This window comes from Pholcus phalangioides, unplaced genomic scaffold (genome assembly GCF_987345545.1).
Source record: "Pholcus phalangioides strain wild (caught in Gottingen) unplaced genomic scaffold, Ppha-v1.0 ptg000003l_1, whole genome shotgun sequence".
In the NCBI taxonomy this organism is placed as follows: domain Eukaryota; kingdom Metazoa; phylum Arthropoda; class Arachnida; order Araneae; family Pholcidae; genus Pholcus; species Pholcus phalangioides.
In genome coordinates this window covers 22,855,646-22,879,686 of record NW_028301596.1, presented here as the reverse complement: position 1 = coordinate 22,879,686, position 24,041 = coordinate 22,855,646, and the positions used below count along the sequence as shown (strand labels likewise).

The window sequence follows — 24,041 nt, the reverse complement described above, 5'->3', positions numbered from 1 at the left end:
AACGGCCAAAAAAAAGATGATCCAGAGGGGGTTTGAACATGGGGGAGACTAAAAGAATGTAAACATAGGAGTGACAAAAACAGTGTGCAAGCATAGGAGTGACAAAACTAGCAAAGAACAAAATTGGTGAATGGCCAAAACAGTGACTAAGAAAGTGAGCAAGCTTGTGAATAACGAGTGGCCAAAACAGTTAGGAAGCGCGTGAATGATCAAAATAGTGACAGGGATCAAATTGTGAAGGATTTGATCCTTCACAATTAAAGTTAGAGACCAAAAGAGTGACGAAAAAAGTGACCCAGAAAATGAGCAAGCGTGCGAATGACCAAAACAGTGACATGAAGAGTGAGTGACTAAAAAGTTACTTAAAAAGTAAAGGACCAAGTTAGTGAAAGACCAAAAGAGTCACCTAGAGGCTACGCAAGCAGTATGCCAACACGTGAGTATCCAAAAGGGATACACAAATAAAGTGCGGGACACCAGGTCAAAGAACGACGAAAAAAGTGACCAAAAAATGACCAAGAAAACGTTCGAGCATGGGAGTGACCGAAAGAGTGACTTAGGGACAGTGGCGTATTTACAGGGCAGGAGCCAAGTGGGCGGGACCAGGTTAGAAAATTTGAGGAATGAAAAGTCAAGAAGGGTATACCAGAGTGGGAAAAGGGCGGCAAAATTTATGCAGAAAAATAATTTATAATCCGCCTCTGACCAATCTTCAATTCGATGACGAAAAAGCACTGCTTGTAATTATAACCGTTCTATTTCGGGTTGTAATTGAATGCGCGGAAACTCGACGAATCCGCTATTGGATGTACGAAAACGAGAGTCTTTTGACCTCTCGACACGGGGATCATTTCCAAACGATTCGTGACCAGTAACAAGAAGACGATTCGAAACAAAGAAAAGGATTTGAGAGGAGACCTTGAGAAGAAGATGCGTGCGTATGTACGGGTACGAATTTCTGCTTCTCAGGTGACTGTTATAATAATAATAGTGAGGTTCTACGGGATATTCAAAGAGAAAGAGAATCCGCGATGTAGTAGATGGAACAAACATTCTCCCTCCCTCGCTATAAATCGCTTACTTTTTTTGTTAGGTCTCGTGTCTTTTTCTTTCGCTGTTTGTTCGTACGTGCGTACGCATACACCTCAGCCATATTTGTCGGGAGTCTTTTGCTCGTTTCCCTTTTCTCTCTCTCGGCGGATGATTCGCAAATACGGATCGGTGAGATGAAAAATTCCGTTTTGATGGAAACGTCTTTCCTGTCTTCGAGGGTCGCCCGCCCGTTAAAAAAGGTAAGTTTCCGCCTCGTTGTGACAAAAATAAGAATCGCCGCCTTATTATACGGTTGTCTCGTGCATAAATTGTGATTGGATCGATACGTGATGTAATTTCTATGATTAGGGAAATCTTGAGGTAACGCGAAGGAATGTGCGATGCTGACCTCTGTAAATTAATTGATGAGGGCTGGTTGAAAGCTACTACGAGCGATAACAAGTTACGTGTATGTACGAGTTTACGTACCTTGCACATACACGCGACTGGTATGACAGTCTTGCGCAGATTACAGCACCAGCAAGAACGCACACACACACAAAAGCGCAATTCCAAGAAAATAAATGCGTAGGGCCACGGCATACTCGCGCAACACATTCCTGCATGTAAGCAATTCGTTAGAAATTCTGCAAAGGAACGTGTACGAGATGCATTGTTATGGTTAAGTAGTAATAGTGGTTTTGCGCATGTTGCAATTTATTGTCGCTCGTAGCAGCTTCCTGTGAACGACCAGCATTACCCATCATTCGAGGTGTTTCCAATGTGAACAGTGGCGTATGCAGAATTTCCTAAAATAGGGTGCGAGTCATTTTTTTTATTCAAAAGTAATTAAAGCGTCACCTTAATGACACGAATCAGGCATTAATAAGAATGACTCTTATAAAAGGAATGACGAAGATGCTGACGTGCGTATTTGCTTCGTTTGTAAGTTCCAGGTCGGAGGTCAACGCAACCTGATTTACACTCCTCCACCGAGCGTTTACGATGACGACCCAGGCATTATGTCCGAGGCTGAAACCTCAGCTACGGGATTCCGACGGGGCAACAAAGTCAGGCAGACCCTGCCTGTCGTGAGGACTCCTTCGAAGTCGCAAGACAGACCGCTAGGTAATGTATCCTTTCTTGTTATATGCCATCTACCGTTTTTCCTTGTCTCTTTGGGTGTCATACCAGTTGCGTAGACCACAATTTTTAACAGTCGGACAAAAGAAAGTCGCCAATAAATGCCAGTGCATCGATTAACAAAATGAAAGAGAATTGATTTTGTGGAAATGGAAAAACTGTTCTGGAGAAATTCGGAGAAGTGTGAAGTTGCGATCGACAGAAACTATGCTCAGTTCCGTAATAGAATATGTTGCGTCCCAATCAGTTGTCGGATGTGGTCTTTTGTTTCCGGTTACACAAGTGCTCCAACTCCATGTAATTTGGGCATGTTCCCATGACAGCAGCTCGGCCCGATGATTAGCGAAAACACGTGACGGCGTACTCTGAAAACATCCAAAGTGTATTTTAACCTCCTCTCGTACAAGCTGCTGGCGATAAATTTGAATGATCTGTATTAGACGCATAGCCGATGAATGTGGTAGCCTTGTTCCATGTTACAAAAAATAAGAAAGGGTAATAAAGAAAAAAAGAAATGAGAGTGGGAAGGAACAGTACGCACAAGATATAATTGTATAAGAAAGTATTAGTACAAGTGCTTCGCTTTTTCACCTACAGCTACAAACTTGTTTTGTAATTTGGTTTTTTTTACTTGTTCTCTTCCTCAACTTCTATGTGTAGTACAGGGCGTCCATAATTAAAAGACCCTATTTTAAAAGCGAAACCAGTCATCAGAAAAATGTCAAATTTTGTGGAGGACTTCATGAAGTGATGAGAATTTGTTTCAGAGGAAAACATGGTTGCACATGTCGCCAACAGAGGACGTTTTATTAAAAAATGACACATTTAGGTAAACGTTTACAATTTTAACAATTGTTAAACACTTTTACAATTGTTACTGCAACAAAACATGTTCCACATGATGGCCATCATTTTCAGATACCACGTGAAATCGCAATATGGCATGTTTCACAACTGACCGAAGTGTGTGCGGGGAAATGTTCAGCATGTGAAATGCTGCCTTTAAGGTCAGGTAAAGTTCTTGCATTGTCACGACTTACCAGAGGTTTCAAATGTCCCCAAAACCAGAAATCGCATGGATTAAGGTCCGGGGATCGGGGAGGCCATGGATTAGGGAAGTGCCGGCTGATGACACGTTCTTCTGTAAAATGTGTTTTAAGAACATTCTTAACACACACTGCGATGTATGAAGGAGCTCCGTCTTGCATAAAGATTGTATCTGCAAGGCAGTGACGAGCTTGCAGAGCCGGAACAATTTCGTTCTGTAACAGCAATGCATATCGCTTACCGGTGATCGCATATGTCACTGGACCTGTAGAACGTAACTCCTCGTAGAAGTAGGGACCGGGAATAAATGAAGCAGTAAATCCACACCTTACCGCCACTTTTGAAGAATGCAAGGGAACCTCTAAGATAGCGTGCGGATTTTCTGGTTTCCAAATTCGGCAGTTGCGAGTATTGGTTGCACCATACGAGTGAAAATGCGCTTCGTCTGTCCAGAGGATATTCTAAGGATATTCTGAATCGACCTCAACCCGAGCTAGAAACTGCAGTAAGAACCGAAGTCGAGCGTCATAATCATGTGGAAGCTACCACTGCGCAAGTGAAAGTTTGTGCGGATAATATCGGAGGATATTCCGCGTGATCTTATGGACAGTTGAACGTGGCCTATCCAACGCCTGTGCTACACGCCTGACACACACAGAATTTGAAGCTCTGTCCTCTTCCACGTGAAGCGAACTACGTCTATAGAAACGCGTTTTCTTCCTCTTCCGGGACGAACAGCCAACGATCCTGCGGTTTCAAATTTCATTATATTCCCTACTCCGAAGGTTTTAACATTCATTGGACTTTTTCGAATCCTCTTCCAAGTCCGATATTTCCGTAGAGCAGTTACTGCGGAATTGCTGTTTCGGTAAAACAATTTGACTAAGAAAGCGCGATCTCGTAAACTCATCGCCATTGTGAGCAGCAAACACATTGAGAAACAAGATCTCCGCAATTTCTCGGTTTTATAACAGCTGCTGCGTGACACCAAATAAATTTACATGTTTATTACAGATATTCAAAATGAAACGCCCTCTGGGGGCGACATGTGCGACTAATTCCCCTCCCCCCGAAACAAATTACCATCATTTCATGAAGTCCTCCACGAAATTTTACACTTTTCTGATGACTGGTTTCACTTGTAGGCTACTTTAAAATAGGGTCTTTTAATTATGGCCGCCCTGTATATAATAGAAGGATTACATTATGTAAGTGTGCGTGTGGGGGGGGGGGGGAGAATGCCGTGGGAAGTAGGAGGGGAAAGAAGCTAAAGACAACCTCCACCTATCAGTTGGTCGTTATCTCGTTGAGATATCACAATGCTGCTGAGAGAACAGAGGGGAAAAACACACACAACACTCTGTTTCATATGGTTATAGTAACCCTGACCGATCAGGGGAAAAAGCGGTTGAATAAATTGATGAATTGAATTTATTTCACTGTCATTTGGACGCAATATTACGTCCCTGATCGTAAAGAGGTTAATTTACAAAGGACTTTTTGGATATCAATTCCTAGACGAACTTCGGAAAGAAAACCTGGTAGTCCCCGGTAAGAATCGAACATCCGGGCAAGCGCACGACCAATATATCACGGGAGCATGCACCTTTCTTTCCTCGTAGCACGCACGGAAGTGTGAAGCGCTGAGTAGAAGCATCTCACAGCCTCGCTTAACTGCATTCAGCAACTGGATCTTCTAGGTGGTGACAATAAAGAGAGGTGTTTTTTCTCGGCCCACAACACATCAAAGGAAGAGACTAATATCGAAAAAAATCGGTGTTTGATATAAAGAAAATCTCCTTCTTCGTGTTATGGGCTGAGCTGAATCATGCGGAACGAATACGGAGATGGCAGAAAACGTTTCAATTGCATTTTCGACCAACCGCATCAAGGACAGGAAATGAATTTGTCATCTCCAGATCAGAGTTCACTCGTTTTAAAATAGATGGACCTGACGCGTATGATGCCCAAAAAAACTAACTTTTTCAACCATTTCCATCAACTCTGTTATATGTCACTATTTTCACGAGAGAAGCATTTCATTCTATTTCTGTCCATTTTTTATCTTGGTATTTTATTTCGAGAATGATTTTGTTTCTGTGTGTGTGTTGTTTCTTTTTGCTTTCCTTCTTCATCACCATGATGAAATCTTTCTCTGAAATGTAGGACCAGTATCGCCGCAACTGCGGCACGAAAATCCTACTTTAGGTGAGCTTCTTCTTCCTTCTTCATTAGCTTTCGAACACTTACTTCGTTTAGGTCGTATAGTAATGTATTAATGAAGGCGGTTTTTATTTGTCGAACCAGGGCTGGTGTTCCTTCAGTACAGGAGCGAGACGAAACGAGCGCTTCTGCCGAACGAGATAACAACATTGGATACCGTGAAGGCCTTATTCGTGCGATCCTTTCCGAAGCAACTCACCATGGAATACTTGGATTCGCCGCATATTAGGATATACATCCACGATCCAGCAAAGGATATGTTTTACGAACTCGAGGATCTCAGGTACGTCCGATAAATATAAGTCAATTAACCCTCTTAAAGATAACGCCAAACGGGGGAAATTCATTCCAGCTCTCCCTGGTTTTTTTCTCCACACTTTCTTCTCTCGTCACCAAAACTTCATTGGAACTTTATGAATGGCAGTTGGTTTTTTTCTTAAATTTAATGTATCTTTCTACTATACAGTGCGTCCCAAGTTCTTTACACGGCGGATATCTCTGCAATCGTGTTTTAGAAACATACTTCCGATTACAAAAAAAAAAACTTGAATAACGTACTGTTACTCAAAATGTCTTAAATTTTCCAAGAGGTCGTATACATATAAAAATGAGAAAAAATAACTTTTTTATGTATACCCCCCCCCCCCCCCCCACTGCGTGCTGAAACTTCCAATCAGCGGAACGTAAATTCGGCTATGGGAAGTCATTTACAAAAAAACATTCATATTTTTAAATGCAATATTAACGGAAGTATTTGGCTTTGAAGTTTTCAGAATTAGTCGCCAATGATTGAGGGTGTGTTTCCCAAATTACAAAACCGAAAATGAAATTCAAAGCCGCCTGGCAATCGAGTGGTGGGGCGCGGTAGCCCGGTCGATAAGATGCTCGCCCAAAGTACCAAAGGATGTTTAGAGGTTCGCGAGTTCGATGTCCGGTTCATCCTTGTCAGAAAACTTTCCTGACACAGGGGTGCAACAAAAAACGGCGACTTGACCGCAGCAAAAAATTGCTACCGCAGGGAGTTCCCCCATCGAGGGGTTAGCGCACCAATCTCTCGATCAGTATAAATACAAGCCTGCCGTTCGGAATCGGCAATAAATTGTAGGTCCCGGTCTAATCAGCCCTCGTGTGCAGAAAATGACCGTGGTGCGACAAAAATGATCAAATGACCGATCAATCGAGTGGTTAGGGAGCTAGTCTCTCACTGTGCAGGTTGGGGTTCGAATCCCAATTCGGTCATGGATGTCTACTACGAAAATCACCTTTTCATTTGAACCACCTTCTTATTTGACCAGCAGTTTGAAGTTGGAACCATCAAAATTTTCTGCATTCCATTTTATCCACCAAAAAGATTTTCATCCATGGGCGTATAGAGGAGAGGGGGGCGGTAAGGGCGGCCATCCCCTCCCGGGAAAATCTGCCCCCCACCTTCCACCTGTCTGAAGAGCCTGTATTCCCTTATGTTTGCAACAAAAACAGTTGCGTTTTTTTCCCCATTTCTTCTCTTGGTCCCGAAAGGCTGAATAATTGGGGGTTTTTTTTTATAATTTTGTCCAAGAGCAATGAGAATTTTTTGACACAGTGACGATGAAAATCATTTGCCTTTCAAATACAGAAAAAAATAATCAAAATAAAATAACCAATAGGAGAAGTAATTTCATTTGTGTAGTCTCTGATCGGCAAAGTCGTTCTTTTTACGGAACTGTTCCTTTTGAGATAGATCTTTTTATTGAACTAGTTCAAGTGAACGTTCATTTTGAATGCGAAGCTACTAATAAATCAAAGTTTAATTGCCTACGATAATCGAATGGTCTTCATTCTTTGGGAATAAACCCAGTGGGGGGGGGGGGCTTCTATTTCTAAGAACTGATTTTTTTTTACGGCAAATAGAACATTTTCTGAGGATTGTTTGAGGGCTTACTATGTTCACCCAAGCCTTTCAACTGGGAAGTGGGTACCGCTAAAGATGGGTTCATTCCTATTGTCATCAAGGACGTTTAACTGCTTCTTACCTGGTAAGGTCTCGGAAAAAACAATTCTTATTCGATAGTTCATTGAAATGAATCATTATGAGACGAGAGAGAGAGACCAAAAATGGTCCCTAGATCAGGTTAAGGTGCAAAAAAACAAAACAAAAAAACAACATTGTTTTGTGAACATTTAAAACAATGTTATGATAATATGAATTTTACATTTGCATCACTAATTACTAAAATGATTACACTATTTCATACTTGCATGCGCTTTCAAACTGTTTAAGAATCACATTGGACAAAAAGTATTTTAATTAGCTTGCTAGTTTGTACTCTATTTCTTTTCTCAGTCATTATTTGACCCGCTTTAGAAGAAATACCTTCACAACGAATACGAAGCCTTCTCATTGCTATTTTGTACAAATGGGGGTATATTAACTTTCTTTGATCCCACCAAAGTAAAGGGTCAGACAGCCTCGGTAAAATGGGTTGAGATGAGTATGTATTTATCTATTTCCACGATACCAGCCACTTTAGGGTTTTGTCTTGCCGTTAGAGCAAGTTTAACTGTTTCTTCATCGAATTTCACCCAAATCTTCAACGAGCTTGGGGGAACCCGGGACAAAGGAAATTTGAGGTTGAGCGGAAAAGGATCATTTTGGTCAATGGTGATTAATGTTTTTATTTTTGGGACTAAACAACCTTCGTAAACTGCAACAAATTTCCTTGTATTTTTAAACGCGGACTTTTTCAAAGTGTTTGTCAAGCAACGTTGATTCGGGGATCAATTCATGCTTCTTTGATATCAGCCTGTCACCGATTTCTTTCAGCAGCTTATCGCACATTTCTTTTAATACAATAGGAAAATTTGGAGTTTTTGACAAAGTCATACAAATTCTTGGACAAAACCATTGTTTTAGACAAAGTTACACTTTTAGCAGCACTCAATTCCTTGGTTACATCATCAAAAATTTCTAGAGAATTAATGCTATGTTCAATAATAATCCAATCACTGCACGAAAGTGTACTGTAAAAGTGCAAGAGCACATAAATCAATCAGCTAATATATATATGACAGCTCTAAATATATGACGCCATCTGGTGGCCTGATGGGATTTACGAGCCATGGCTAATTGCTGTCACCGACGGTACCATCTATGTGTCTCATGTATCTCACGGTACCATTGTATGTGTTCTATGTATCTCACGGTACCATTGTATGTGTTCTATGTATCTCACGGTACCATTGTATGTGTTCTATGTATCTCACGGTACCATTCAGCATATATGCACTCTATTGGTTAAATATTTATATATGTTTGGCAACCATATAGCATTAGTCTCTTTGCCATCCTATTTACAAATGTTTCCAACCTTGTCACACATGAACAGAAAATCCAATTGATCAGAAAAGGGCATTTATGCTGATGCATAAAGTTTATAAGGCTATGCAAAAACAACTGCCAGCTCTGAATGCAGTGGGAAGAAAAAACGCACAAAAACTTGGGTTTTTTTTTAAACTCTTATCTATGAGGAAGTGGCTGCGGACGGGTTGACCATTGACCGCATAGGGAGGTAGCCGCGGAATTGGGGTGTTTTTTGTATTGTCTATGGAGCCTATTGTCCGTTCCGAGAAAAACTGGCCGCAAAGAGAAGTTGGCCGGGGAATAGAGGTGGACGCCTATGGAAGTTTCACTTTATATTTAATATCTCAATAAATATTGCATTTAAAAATATTAATTTTTTTGCAAGTGACTTTTCAGACTGAGACCTAAATTTCAATAATTGGCACTTTTGGCAAACGCTGACTGTATAAAAAGTTAATTTTTCTATTTTTTTTTTAAATGTATACCGACCCTTGGAATATTTAATGCAATTTGAGTAACTGCGCTTTGTGTGAAAACTTTTTGTTATTGAAAGTATGTTTCTAGAGTTGCAGAGATAGGCTATCTGCTGCGCAAACAATTTGGGATATCTGTAAATCCGGTCTTTGATTAAAATCACGAAATATATAGTATTTATTAATTACTTATATTACAGAATCATTTGACTCAATTCCCACATTTATCTTGTTTACACACATTTACACCATTTTTATTCGCCAAATATGTATTTTAATTCTTCCCGTCCCGATCTTTGTTGTACGCGATTCGTATCATGAAACGGGCTGTTGTTAAGGTGTTTTCTTTTGTTTCTGTACAGAGACATCCGAGATCGTTCGGTGTTGAGGATCTACGAGCAAGACGTGAACGGGGAAGGCATCTACAGCACTTGGGAGCAAGAGCTCAGCTATTTTTCCGAACCGGAATTCGACTCCGAGTACCAGAACCAACACATACACAGAGCCGCTAAAGTGATTAGCCATTCATTTATTTATTTAATATTACTCGACCGAACCTTTGCAAACCTTTTCCACTCGAGGTGCCCTTTTTCCTATTCAACGTTTATCCGCGTCTCCCCCAGAGCTGTTTAACGAAGAATTTCTTTAGACAACATTTTTCAGGGCTGTCGCTCCGCAGCGCTTCCTGGCAATTGTTCGAGGAGCATCAGGGAACCGTGGCGCACAGTTTGAGAATTTCTGGTGTAGTCTAAGAGACTGCTTCTCACTGTGGCCGAACGTTTTATTTCCTTTGTCGTTTTTTGATGCCAGTGCACCGATTTCGTCGACGACGAAATAGGATATGCAGTCATACCGATGGCTTTAACGAAATGAAGTACATAGGTCTGTCTGTCGAGGTTACGGGGTGCCATCAGTTGTCAATGAACCCCCCCCCCCACTTCCCTCAAACTATCTCGATTTTTCATTTTAAAATCATGTCACCCCGCGTATTAGAAAAAAATGGGAAAAATTAGAATGATGTTTATTGTCTGTTCGTTGTTTCATCGATTGTTTTTTTTTTCTGTGCTTTTCTTTCTCGATCGACTATCCATCGATTTTGGGATAGAAGAACTCGGCTCTACCTCCTCAAGACGGTTATTACGGCATGAGTGCGTATTCGCCCGTCGTAGCGAGAGCTCAAACCCTGCCCCATCATGCAGCACCTAACCTCAGAGCATTTTCTCCACTGCCACCAGAGCCAAGGTCTAAGCCACCTCCGCCTGTAATGTCGCAAGTTGGTGAGTATCATCTACATCTACGCAACAGGCTTTGTTTTCTCGATTTGTCCCACCAGCAGGACTGGGCAAATTTATTTCCCGACATGCGCGGGGCATGTAAAAATTTCGACCGGGCATGTATTTTTTTCCGATCGCGTGCTCGACGAGGGCGTATAAAAAAATAACAAAAAATTTAAACACATTATTGGTTTTTTAATTTTTTTTATAGACAATGATGCAAGTGTTGCTACACGCATTCGTGAAGTTCCTCAGAAATGCTTTCTTTGGCAGCCATTGTGCAAATATGCAGTCGACATATTTTCTACGCTACTAATAGTGAGCAGCGGTGCGGTCACGGGTTCTCTTATACTGCAATTGGGCTTTTCAGGAAAACGGAAAAAACCTCACTTACATCAAAATAATGTATCTTGCTGGTATTCTCTAAAGAAGAGAAAAGACTTCCTGGTTTGCATATAAATATGTAAATATATTTTTCCACAAAATTTGCATGTTATATGGCCCTATTATACAGCATATAAGGTGTCCGAAAGGGATGAAAATTCTGCGATTCGATTCATTCTAAAATTGTAGGAAATATTTATCGCGCATTTCTATTCTTTCGGGAAAAATGTCTTTTGCAAAACTATGGAGCTCCTGCTGACACCTATCAAATATAATGTAAACTATATGCTATGATTTTTTTAGTAAAGTTAGCTTTTGGTTTCAAACCTGTATGCGGCATTTTTCCAGCGTGGCGCAAGTCTTCTTCAACCACCTGCTTATATCTCTTCGTTGAGAGAAAACGGCAGGCCACATGATCTGGTTAGAAGAAAGTATGCAGAGCGTGAAAACGAACAAAATATGTCATGATACCATATATTATTTGTTTTTACGCTGCATACCGGTGAAAATTTCATGTGCCTAAATATTGGTTGATATGTTTTACGCTTCACCTCTCAAAATCCCTTTTTGTAATTACCGAAAAAACATAATAACCGTATTTCAGCGCATATAGAAGTTACTCGGTATGCAGCATGAAAACAAAAAATATATATAGATTTTCATACCACAAGCTGTTCGTTTGTATTCCGCACAAACAATTTTATTTCGAGAATTATAATAGATAGTTTTGTTTTTATTCAATAGGTGGTGGTGGCAGGAGTCCTAGAGCTTAACGCACTTTTTCGTTCGCATTTTATAGTAGCAAAGTATAAATATGAAAAGTGTACTCAAGTAAATCCAGCGATAATATTGTTTTCGAATGTAAAATATCGATTCGAGCATTTATTATTTCAAAGAGTTTCTTGGGCATTTGAATTTGCGGAGATTCGTCCAGCCCTGCTACCCCCCAACAAATGTGTGTCATGTAAAGAAGACCAAGCAAAATGGAAACGTGACACGAATCAACTGTTTCTCAATTCTGTGATTTTTGTCGCCTCACCAACTCATGGGTCGTTCCAACTTAAAATGTGCCTAATCTCGATTTTTCTGCGTTTTTCTTTTTAAAGACGTGATATATTTTATTATTGTTTGCTTTTGTTAGCTTATGCGCAAACTCTGCCGTGGGGAACGCACATAGTAACGTACGCAGCTGGACCAGCTCCTCCTCCTCCACCAAGCCCCGAAAAACGACCCAAAGAAATCATCATCCCCACCGGTGAGTTGCTTCTCTATTCGTTCTATATTTCGCCCGCCTCTCTCTCTCTGAGAGTTTTTTCAACCATTAATTTTCGACAAAAAAAACCTCCTGAATGGTCAAATGAATGTGTTTGTAGGCATGATGCAGCCACCGCCGAAGCCTCAACGCTCTTTCCAACAGCCTCCTCCGATTCCTCCGCCGATGACTTCAAAGGGTATTCGATCCACTCCACCGCCAACGGGACCACCACCTTCGATACCGTCTCCCAGATCGACTTCTGTCGGACGCCCACCTATCGGTATGTTTGACTCACTTAATCCAGTGGTTGTCAAAGTGTCTGTCCCCTCCAAATCCTGGGGGCGTCACGGTGAGCTGTTGGTATTGCAGTGTGCATATTCAGGGTTAGAGTGAATGTATAAGTGGATACGTTTTTCTTGAATCTGATTCTTATGCTTCGAAACGGCAAATGCAAGTGATCGCCCCATCTAAAGTTTCTCCACCGGGAGTGATCGGACCCGTAACATGGAAAAGTTTCATACTCTTAGACCAGGGGTTCTTATGTGGGCCGATCTCTTCGTTAAAAACTCTCGCCACAAAGACCACAAAGACCAACAAGCCTACAACAGTACAAATATTCAATCATTACACTTCTCTCACAATTTGAAATACAGATGGCAGCACTGAAAAATTATAAACAACACTAGATACCGACTGTTAGATGCACACACTCGCACTTCCGGCACAACTCACTTGGTAATAAATTGCCCGAGCTGTGCTCGGTTTTAAAGAAAGAAGCCCAGAAGTTCTTAATTACGGGCTTTCGGAGGGATTTTAACCCGTCGAATGTCACAAATCCTATCATTTTTTTAAATGAAATGCATTTGAGGTTTCTTTGAGCAGAAAGTCGCCAGGAAAGGAAGATGCGATTGCATTAATGCGCGGTAATGAGGAGGGAAAAGAGATGTCTAGTTAGATATTTTTCCCGTGAGAGAGAGTGGATTCCACGATGCTATTTGTACGTAAAGATACACACAGAAAGCAACTGTTTCACTACATGTGGCTTTTCAAAAACCACAGCACCGAGTGCGGTAAAACGGTTTTTACAAATCTATTGGTGGGTGAAGTAGAACTCGCATTGGCAAGCAGTCATTGCATTAAAAATTTCGATAGACGAACTAATATTTTGTATGATCCTTTGGTCAATTGAGTCGCGAAACAGTCGAAGTGTTTGTGGGAAATTTTCCGTTACAGGGTACAATTTTCCTTCCCGTTTCCGCGTTAGACAGGTTCCGTTTAATCCAGGTTTTCTAACGTGTATTTTTTCGTTGAAAAATCACGGGACCACGGTTTTTTCCGTTGAAGACAGGTTTCCGCTTAATACAGGTTCTACTGAATTTCTGAATTTATAGTTTTCTGCTGAGCTTGAAAGTGGCATGAAACATCAGTTTTTCTAAGCACGCCAAGACAAGAATAATATGCTCTCAGTAGGGACTTGTAATCGAGACCTGATGTTGATATTTACTTTCAAAGGATGAATATTTATCAATTAGTTAAGAAAAGAGCTTTCAAATTCTTGCGCTATGCGCAGCAGCATAGATCAGACGCGGGACCCCTTTCACCGATACGAATAGTTTTCTCAATGTATATGTATATATAATTTCATAAAAAATCAAATATAATTTAAATGCAAATGACCAGCACCAAAATTCCAGGTAAATCTTATTTAAATCAATGTTTTGAATCTGAGAATCACACACAAGTGAATGTTTTGTTTATGCAGTTCCAGAGCGTCGACACGGGGATCCTCAGGGAGCGTATAATAGACCGCCTCCGGAGAGACCGTATTCGGCTGGTGCTCAGCCGATTTATTCAGACAGATCGGCTGCCATGTACGGCAAATCGTCGGCTTACCACTCGCCGCCGTCGAGGTACGAGAGCGGATACTTGTCGTCCCCGGAAAGACGCTACGAGCCTCAACGGGCTTTCGCCGCGTACCCGGGACCTCTGCCGGCCGCGCCTCCTCCCGCGGCCACAACACCTTACGAAGAGCCTTATTACGGCGAAAGGATCTACGGAACTTCGAGGTCTGGTAGCGTTACTCCCGTCGTCGACGAAGAAGCCAGGTAATTTTATATCATTATAAGCTGTGTTATTAACCCGTTTTCACCGTCCCTCCGAAAAAATATGTGGTTATCTCCGTGCATCGAGAAACAATCGGGTTTTTACGTACTTTATGCAAGAGGGTCATTCTGCTACCGGTGATAAGGAGGACCGCGTGCTCACATAAATTCGTGAATAGTTTAAAAGAATTCATAAAAATTCCAAGAATCGATTCACTGTATTTGACTGCAATTTGCAAAAAAAAGTTAATGTCACGAGAAGGGGGAATTTTTTGAATACAGGAAAAAAAACTAGTTTATCGTCTATATAAGGCACTGCACGAAGCAAACCACTCAAAATATATGCAAATCAGAGTCCTATGCAGGGTTTACTATTAACAGCTCATTTCTTAATTTTCCTGTTACTGGCGGTTACATTAGGTTTTCATTGTGATGTTGACATTGGTGCACGAAGCAGTATTGGTGAAGTTTTTTTGGTTCAGCGAGGAATCGCCGGCTGAAGCTTTGCGAACGTTTTGGGCGCAGAAGATATGGAAGAAATGTTATATTAAGGAATTCGGTATCTTGCTATCATTCAGCGCCATCTATCGAGGAAAATTCGAACTATATTTTTTTCCCTGGTGGGGCGGGGGGCGGGGTATGATTATGCCCTATGTTTTCGCGGAAAAAAAAGTGTACTATTTGATCGATCCCAGAGACACTGATAATCTACAGTTCGTCCCAGAATTCTACCCTGTGTTTGTGATGTGGAAATCCCATTTAAAAGCGATTAATTATTTTTATTTTGATATGTCATGGGTACTGAGGAAAAACGGGTTGTAATTTATTATAATATATTCACATGTCACATTAATTCCCCCAATCAACATGTGCCCCGTACACCTAGAAACACTACACATGTCGTCTTTGCATGCTTTTAATAGATTTTTCTCTAATTTTCAAAATACTGTTTCTGGCACGTATAGAAATAATAATAAACGTTATCTTAAGGGTTTCTCTCTGTATTCTTCGCTGAGTCATGCTCGGCCTTCACACATAGGCCAAGTGTACTTTTCTATACAGATATTCGTACTTCTTTCTGACCAATCTGCACGAACTCTCCCTTAAATTTTGAGCGTTTCCCTCTTTGTCTCGGAGTAATCTTTATTTTGGTAAGATGTAGTCGCGTTCGTTACTGAGTAGTTCCCTTCGGGAGCCGGCTAAGTACCGCCCTTAAATTTTTTAGTCAATTTTTATATAATTCCCCCGTTATCATTTATTTTATCGAGTTAAGTCTGTTTCGAGTTAAAAATGTATGTAAAGTTCAATCTTGTTTATCGAGAATATGTGAACGTCAGCTAGACGGTTCGCGGGGTGGCGTGGGTGCTCCGACTCAAAAGTCAAAGGAGACCCCCAACCCCAGCGAACTCGACGGATCCTATCCATGTTCAAGAAAAGGGAAAAAATGACAAGGCCCATTGGCCCGCAAGTAGGGTCTTTCCGCGCCAGCTTCGTTTTCTACTCGGTGACGCCGAGCTCGCCAAAGTTAGATCATCGGGTTGGCCCGCAACCAGGGCCTGGTGGCATCTACATCCTCTCCGGTCAAAGTCTCGCCACAGAGAGCAACAGGCCTACAAACAGTACAAATATTCAGTCACTACACATCACTCACTTCACTTCTGAGATATAGATGGCAGCACTGAAAAATCATACGCAACTCTAGATACGCACTCAGACTGTTAGGTACACACACTTACGATTCCGGCACAACTCGCTAGGTAGTAAATTGCCTATGGCGATAGACCTGAGTTGTGCTCGGTATGGAAAAAAAAAACCTCTCCGGTCACCACAGATCGTCAACCCTTTTCGGTCACCCACCGACATTCTCTCGCTCCCGGATTCGCTGGCCAACTCAAGGACTATGATTTCTCCCGGTCGACTTCGTTCCCAAAGACGGTCGCTCCGGTCCAAAGTGCTTCTCTCCAACCGTAAGTGAACTCAAAAGTGGAGAGTTCACTTACGATTTACTTACTTTGCTGTCTTAAAAACGAAATCATTAGTTTAATGAATTCCCCCACCTAAAGTAACGCACGTTATTTTGATTAAAACCTAGGTCTCTCCGAAGTGATGTTTTCAGTTCACCCTACCATGCTCAAATCCAATTGTTCATTTGTTTCTTTTTTCATGTTAATATTTGTAATTGAGTATTGTGCTTGATTTTGTTTCTTTTTCTTAACGGGGGGATTGCAGAATAATTAAATCTCTATTAAAATTTTATGTGGTAACTGAAATGTGTTATTCAATTCATTGTGTCAATGTTGTTGAGATCTTGATTTCTATTTGATAATGGTAAATACTATTTGATAACTGTGAACGCGAACCTGGGTACTTGGGTAATGAAAATTTCCCCCTCTCTTCACGGCCACCCCTAGTCTGAATTCTTAATTAAATTCATAAAATGTTTAAACGATAACCGCAATTGAAAATAACATCATAACAGTTGAAATGGGAGAGCTGATCGTCAAGACAAAAACGATTATCCAATGGAACCTAGGGTCACAACCCACTTTTTCGGGAGGAAAAAGTGCATTACCCGGCATCAAAATATGGCAGTCTTGCTAACATCATAAGGAGCGACAGGGAAATTTCTTCCTTTAAGATAAATGCAATTATAGAGGAAACCTCTATATAGAGAGAGAATTTTTCTCTCTCTCTCTAATGTTACTGAATTATGTTTGTTTGAGGAAAATGTTTTTTTTTTCATTACTCTTCAGGACCTTTATTTTCATTTATCATCGATCGATTAATCGATTGTGCTGATCGTTCCTATTGATGTCTGGGCGAGTTCGTGGACGTAATTTCGTACAAAATATTGTCTTTTTCCTTTTCTTTTTCGCTCCGGGTGCAGGATGCGAGTGGAATACATGGAAAGGCAGCTGGCCAGCCTGACGGGCCTCGTGCAGAAAGCTCTGAGCTCAGCGACAACTCCCCCATCTCGACCTTCCCCGACGCCTCCATCTTATCATCATCATCCGCAGTCGCAGAGCCAACTTGTCCCGACCAGGGATCACCACAACCGTTCAGGTACGTTGAAGCTATGTTATACGTTACGTGACCATTTTGCAGTGTTTAGTAATTTTCTTCATATAACTCGCATATATGAATTAAGGCAAAGAATCTTAACCTATGGGTCACGACCATAACTTGGGACACGCGAGTTCCACGCGAAATGGGTCGTTCGAATCCACTTACAGCCAGAGGCTCTTGAGCTATGGGTCCTGCCTGACTCAGACTTGATTCGTAGGCGCTTCCGAAATGGATTGTACAAATTCACTTACAGTCCTTACTCGTACAAGGAAGTATAGTAGTAGTAGCATTCTTTATGCACGGGCCTCGTGAGGATTAAGTTTTATTGTGAGAAGAAGGCATTCTCGAGAGGGGTTCGATTTTATTCTTCAGCGCGAATGGTTGTCGGTTTCACATGCTAACGTAGAAATGCTTTGTAGAAGTAGGATAAAGAATTTCTCCCGTATTCCACGCTCTGAATACACCCCGCCGACCGCCACAACTTATTACGTCATTGGTTTCACTAATTTCGAAAAACAGTCCCAACGCCTGCCTTATAGAGTTCTACAACATGGAATAGTGAGTGATATCGGAGCAGACGAATGAAGTCAAACCCCGGGGGTAACGCGTCACCTTGCTTACCGGATCACTTTTTTGAAAATCCCAATTGTCCTCTATGGGGTTCGAATGTTATTAAACTCACTCCTGAAATAATGAGTCACCCTATTCCGCTTAATGAGTCACTTTTGTGAAACAATGCATTTAAATTAACAGAAATTTGTTAAAATACCACATAAGATTTTTTTCGATATTTCAAATTTCTTAAAATCGAAATATTAATTCATTTTTTTTCTAAATTTTGGTTGGTTTGGGGGGAAGGCACGAGCCGCTGATTACCCTCCCCCCCCCTTCCCCACGTACGCCTCTGGGTACTAGGCCAGATTTTTCCACGAGACCCTGTTTTCTGATTTTAAGTGAGAAAACCAAAATAAATAAGTAAAAAATGTTAATTGTTCCGGGCTCCCAAACTGCGGGTAGAACGGGTTTCCCGCATTTAATGCTGTTTTTTCCTCAACGTTCTTCCATTTTTCGAATTTGAATATCTCTGCGAATATTGTACCTAGAAACCTTGAATTTTTTTTGGCCTCAGAGAAGACAGGGCAACTAATTGGGTTTTTGAACACAGTATGTTCGTATAAAAGGTTAACATGTATATTTTAATAACTATGCAACAGCCCTCTGCAACCTGAATGACATATCTGAGTATTACGCGTTATTTGGATACTTTTTCCTACTTGGAAGGAATACCTTTAGGATGAACGATGTGCCATAAAATGTCATACGCCCTGTTACCTATGCACCCTGCATATGTACCCTATGTATATACACGCATAGGGCCATCTTAATAGCATCGTCGGTTCTGCTCTCCTAGACTGTGGCACATGGGCGGAGACACGGACTAGACTACCAAGTCTATTTCCGCCTATGTTGTGGCCCTTAGCAGCGTGCCACGATTGACCTTTCTAGTGGCTTATTAACGCAATGCAAGATTATCACGAGGACCACGTGCTGCTCCCGAGCAATGCCCGCGCGTTAAGACGATAATGATCTTCACGCACTCGTTCTTTCATTATGTTTCCAATTAAAATGTGTTCATGATGAGTTTTTTTGTTTATACTACCTAATGATGTGTTAGTTAACACAAATTAAAACTAAATTTTTCCTTTCACGATCCCTTGTTCTCTTCTGATGACTTGCCCGCAAAAATGAAGACGACTACATGGAGACGAAATCATCGAAGTCATCATCCAACACATCCCTAGCAGGTAATGCAAGAATTTTTGAATCTATTGGGGGTGGAGAGATCTACTCTTTCTCCCACGCTCTTGTTTCTCTCTCTCTCTTGTTATTTAGCCCCTTGTTCGTAAATACGAACCGCGACATCGTCACCAACTGCTGGGGCAGATTCCGAGAAGAGCCGAGTTCCTTTTCAAAGAAAGAATCTGTTACTTGATATATATATTGTCATTCATGCTTGTGCTGCGCTATCAGCCACATCAAAATGTATAAGAGTTAAAGTCAAATTTTAGTTAGAATTTAATTAAATAGCAGGCCCTATATTTTCTTAATTGGAAGAGGAGTCGTATTTTAGAGAATCTCGTCTAAAACCTCTAACAAAAATGCAAATAGAAATTATGATTCACGTTTGTGCTTTTTTTTGTCCGTTGAAAAAATTAACTTATTTTTATTAATTGAACTTATTTTGCTCGTCGTTTTTCCTCTTTTCGTGGCAATTCTCCATGGTAATTCTCCAATGGCAATTGTTGACGTCCCGTATTTTACCAAATTTGAGATTCCAATTCCCCAATTATTTTTTTAATGAAATATATAATCCGTTTATTCATTTTTAAATGTTTACCGTCAAATACATTTTTGTTTATTGCAATTTGTAGCAGCCCATTTTTTCCCCGACTCTTCACCCATCTTTGCTGTAACTAGTAAATTTGTCATAAATTATGTCTTCTCGTTACGAACATAACGTAATTTATTTGCCCCACTGTCAATTATTATAAAACTATGCAAATTAAAGTTTACAATTAAATTACATATTTTACAATATTTGAAAGAAAATGCAAAGAGAGAAAGACAAAATATATTTGAATGGACACAGTATTTATCCCGTATTTAGGATCGCACTTTCCACCATTTCCCTCGATGAAGTGAATCTAAGTACGAAGTTACAATTCTATTTGAACCCATAATTAGGATGTCCCGTAATACGGAACACAAGTGGTCCGTCGAATTGTTTCAGACATTTTACTGATCCCTGGGTTTAGAAAAGTTGAGAAAAACTGCATTAGGGCAACCTTTTTTTGACTCGCAGTAGTATATAATTTCTATAGTGGAGCCTTCTACTATTTATTCATTTTCCAAACTCGCTGATTTATTTTATTTTCCTTGAGTAGCTCCGGAGCCCCTGGGAAGTTCACACGGAGCCCGAGCACCGATTGAGAACCGCTGAATTAGAGTATATCGTTCTGAACCTGATGTTTGAATGGGCGAATGGGATATTTGCTCGGAGCCCCAAATTCTTCGAAGGCCCAAATTTAAACGCCGCATATTCTGTTACTAGCTACGTTTTTCACCCTGCCCTAGTCGTCAAATTGCTGGTTTTCCACGGGCAACTCTAAAACCAGTCCGAGATACCTCCACTATGTTTATACGAATCATTTGTCTTTTTTTCTTTAAAGGAGAGCATAGGTCATATTGACTAAAATGTAGAAATATACTACGTTATATACTACTATACTGTCAGGTTTCTTAATTGAATAGGATCCGATACGATTTAGGTATTGGTCTCGAGTTAAAAATGATCAGATGAAAGAAATATTTGTTTTCTCTTCGTCGAATATTTTATGTCGCACGAAAGTAATTCTATTTGTTTCCTCGATTCGCAGATGATATGCACGAATCACACGTAGAGTCTTCTAGGTATGCCTTCAAAGGTGAGTGATCGATTTCTTCTTTTTTCATTCAGTGCTTCACTGTCCCGTCTCTGCCGGATCGATTTTTTAAATGGGGAAAAAAAACATAAATATACAACAACAAAAAAAACAAGTATAAAGCGAAACCGCTATAACACTTGGAGGAGTCGAAACGATCGATTTTTTCCACGCGAGAGATGCTTTATCCTTTTCGCGCTCTGAGTTCAATGGACTGCACACTCTAGAAAATTACGTAAAGTCATATATACTTTGCTATCGTATTCATATTAAATCGGGAAATAATAAGTAAACGGCGGGAAATAAAAACCTGAAAAAACGACGACATTTGAAAACGAAAAAAGAATCGCCAATTCAATAGCTGTCCAAGCGACGAAAAGGTAACGTGAAGTCGAGTTTGCCAAACTATAATAGTTAACAAATTAAAACTTGTTTCTGTATTTGCTTGAGAAAATGGTCGGACTATGATCGGCCGAATTCAGTTTTTCCTCCATCACGTAACAGTTATTGGTTACACAACGTAAAAGAAAACGAAAAACCAATATTGGCTAATATTTTAACTTGATTTTAACTAAAATAAAAAAACACTCGGATTTTCCCTGTTGATGAAAAAATACTTAAATTAGCAACATATTTGAAAATTTTGATTTGCCTTTCCATTGGCAAAATAGGATGATACTGCTTTTCTCTTGTGAGGTGCATTGTCAGTATATATCTCTGATTAAATACCGATTCTCCTCTCCGAAGGGTTCGATGCCCTTGATAACGATGCTGTGTAGGGAGGATGTCTTGGTGAAAGCGTTCACCTTGTCCATTACTAAACGACATCAATTTTGTTTTTCGAAGAAATCAAGGTGTGAATGTAAAAAGTAAAATTTTAAAGAGATCTGTTACAGCTCATGTTCTTGTAGTTGTTAAACAAATCACTCAATATAGAAACGTAGTTATCGTCTTTTCTGTTGCAAAGATAGCCGTGGAAAGCCATTTTGAAAGGGAACCAAGCAGCTAGTTTGGGATAATCCAGCTCGGTGTCAAATTTTTTTATCCTTCAACAATTTTCTTTCCTCGAGATACAACAAACAAACTCTTTTTTTTAGTTATCTCTCAATTTCGGAATCATTTCTTCCATCCAGTCCATGGGCTCATTTGCGCAATTTACACGAGCAACATCCGGGTGAAAAGTTTTTATCTTGATCGAGGACCATCGAAATACGTTTTGTACGCCTTTTAACTAATTCGGTGATTGGATTCCTTTGTTCATTTGAAGCAAATGTTTCTACACATATACGAAAAGTTGTCGGGGTGGTTTATGCACCAACGAAATTTTCTTATCATTTCAATATCGCACAAATTGTGACATTGAAATTTATTTATTCACATCTCAACAGGCAAGGATTGCCCAATTAAAGAGATGGAGAAAAGAAGAAAAATACAAAACAACAAATATAAAAGGCGAATGCAACAAAGCACAAAAAAAACCGAGTGGAACAATAATTATAAATACGATACTGAGAAATACGTACGGAAAAGCATAATAACATGAAGATTCGATACTCACGTATAACTTTTGAGAAATTATCTTATAGTTGAAATGAACATATCGGGTTTCACATCGCACTGATTGCACATCTCAACCGTCGTAAAATATTTGTACGGGGTTTAGGGAGGCGATACAAACTAAAAAAATAGATACAAATAGAGAGAAAAAACGGACAGCGGGTTTCCACACACAACGCAAGTTTCAAAATCTTATGTAGATGGATAAGCTGTCGCGCGCCGTGCCGTCTACACTATTTAATTTGAAAAATTAACTCATCGATGGATAGATTCAGATTCTACACCCAAAAATTCATAAGAATTAATATATTATTTACAAATTTCTGTTGCAATACTATGTCTTCTTTTGCAAGGTATTGTAGAAATTATTTTTGTTCCGTTTCTTTATTTTTGTTAATAGTTGCATAGATTATTACTATAATTCCTTTGGTTTGAATTTGTCACTTTTCACTCCATCCCTCCCCCTTAAAAGTACAGCCAAAATTCCGTTTTACTACAGATTTCTGGGACAGTCTTCGCAGCCTTTGGATTTTGTGGATTACTTTGAACTCTCCTCACTGTCATATAATTATTTCGGCTATAATCTGCTCAACGAAGAATACTATGCTCTGCGAGCACCGAATTATAATTATCCCGAGCACGATCGACAAAATGTTATCGCAGCGGAAGAATTCGCATTCAACGTCGAAGTATCGGCATATACAGAATAAAATACTTGGAAGGACGAAATGCTAATCGCGAAGGACACGATTCATTCTTCGATTTGCGCAGTATGACCGGCTTCTGCCGTTATAATTTCTAATAATAATTTGGCGCCTTCTATTTTAAAAGAGTTCGCGGCTGCTTAAAATAATGAAAAAAATGATGATTAAGGGAACTCGGGTCATTTTTTGTTTATCGATCGTTTTTTCTTCGTGAAATAATGACTTGATTTTGACTTTCAACTGAACGAAAGCGGTTTTTCTTTTTTTGTCTCGTATTTTTGATTATAATTTATTTTCCTTTTCTTTTTTAAACCGAATGATATCATTGAATGTAATTTGCCATTATTATATCAATCACGAAAAAAATGCAAGAGAAAAAAAAGTAACTTTGTTTCTTTGTTTACTTTTTTTATTTTGATTTTTTGTTTTCTTATGTTTTTCTTGACATGCGAATCGTTGTTTTGCCCGCCCTTTGTTTTCCGAAATGAAAACGCCAGAAGAGAAATCAGTGTCGTTCTCGGACGAAGCCACCTCGACAGTGTCTCGGCAGCACCATCACCATTCCTCCTCCCCTCAACACACAACAGGTGATCGAATCTATCGTCGCAAATCATTCATTAAATCAATGCTTCTTTTTTTTTTTTTTTTTGCTAATATCGATAAATTTCTTTTTTTCCTCATCTGATTTTTGAAAGTATGCATAATATCGTGCGCCTTTTGCATTGCGAATCGACCCTTTTCCTCATAGCCGTCCATTCTTTTTTTTTCCTCTCGAATTTTTCTCTTTCCTCCTCCTTGAATTCATGCTTAATTATTTGAATCGCTTTCGACCCTCTCAGTATTGAAATGAACTTGCGACAGTAACGATTGAGTACCCATTCACGATGACGGTAAGATGGCGCTTTTTGTTCAGCTTGTTGTACCCCGCCTTCCGCACCTTCTTTTATTTTCCTCCGCCC

The 24,041-nt window shown here is 40.1% G+C and overlaps 1 protein-coding gene across 3 annotated transcripts in view; it reads left to right on the top strand.

Moving 5' to 3' along the window:
* The window catches only part of LOC149088313 (uncharacterized), a 148,652-nt gene that overhangs the window by 71,909 nt on the left and 52,702 nt on the right, over positions 1 to 24,041 (top strand). For all 3 annotated transcript variants that reach the window (XM_089246825.1, XM_089246817.1, XM_089246810.1), the window contains exons 7-18: positions 1,983 to 2,160; positions 5,389 to 5,430; positions 5,530 to 5,728; positions 9,621 to 9,771; positions 10,364 to 10,535; positions 12,058 to 12,171; positions 12,290 to 12,451; positions 13,934 to 14,276; positions 17,161 to 17,336; positions 19,091 to 19,144; positions 20,777 to 20,824; positions 23,580 to 23,669. In XM_089246825.1, coding sequence (XP_089102951.1) covers positions 1,983 to 2,160; positions 5,389 to 5,430; positions 5,530 to 5,728; positions 9,621 to 9,771; positions 10,364 to 10,535; positions 12,058 to 12,171; positions 12,290 to 12,451; positions 13,934 to 14,276; positions 17,161 to 17,336; positions 19,091 to 19,144; positions 20,777 to 20,824; positions 23,580 to 23,669 — 1,729 coding nt within the window. The remainder of the gene's footprint in view (positions 1 to 1,982; positions 2,161 to 5,388; positions 5,431 to 5,529; positions 5,729 to 9,620; positions 9,772 to 10,363; positions 10,536 to 12,057; positions 12,172 to 12,289; positions 12,452 to 13,933; positions 14,277 to 17,160; positions 17,337 to 19,090; positions 19,145 to 20,776; positions 20,825 to 23,579; positions 23,670 to 24,041) is intronic.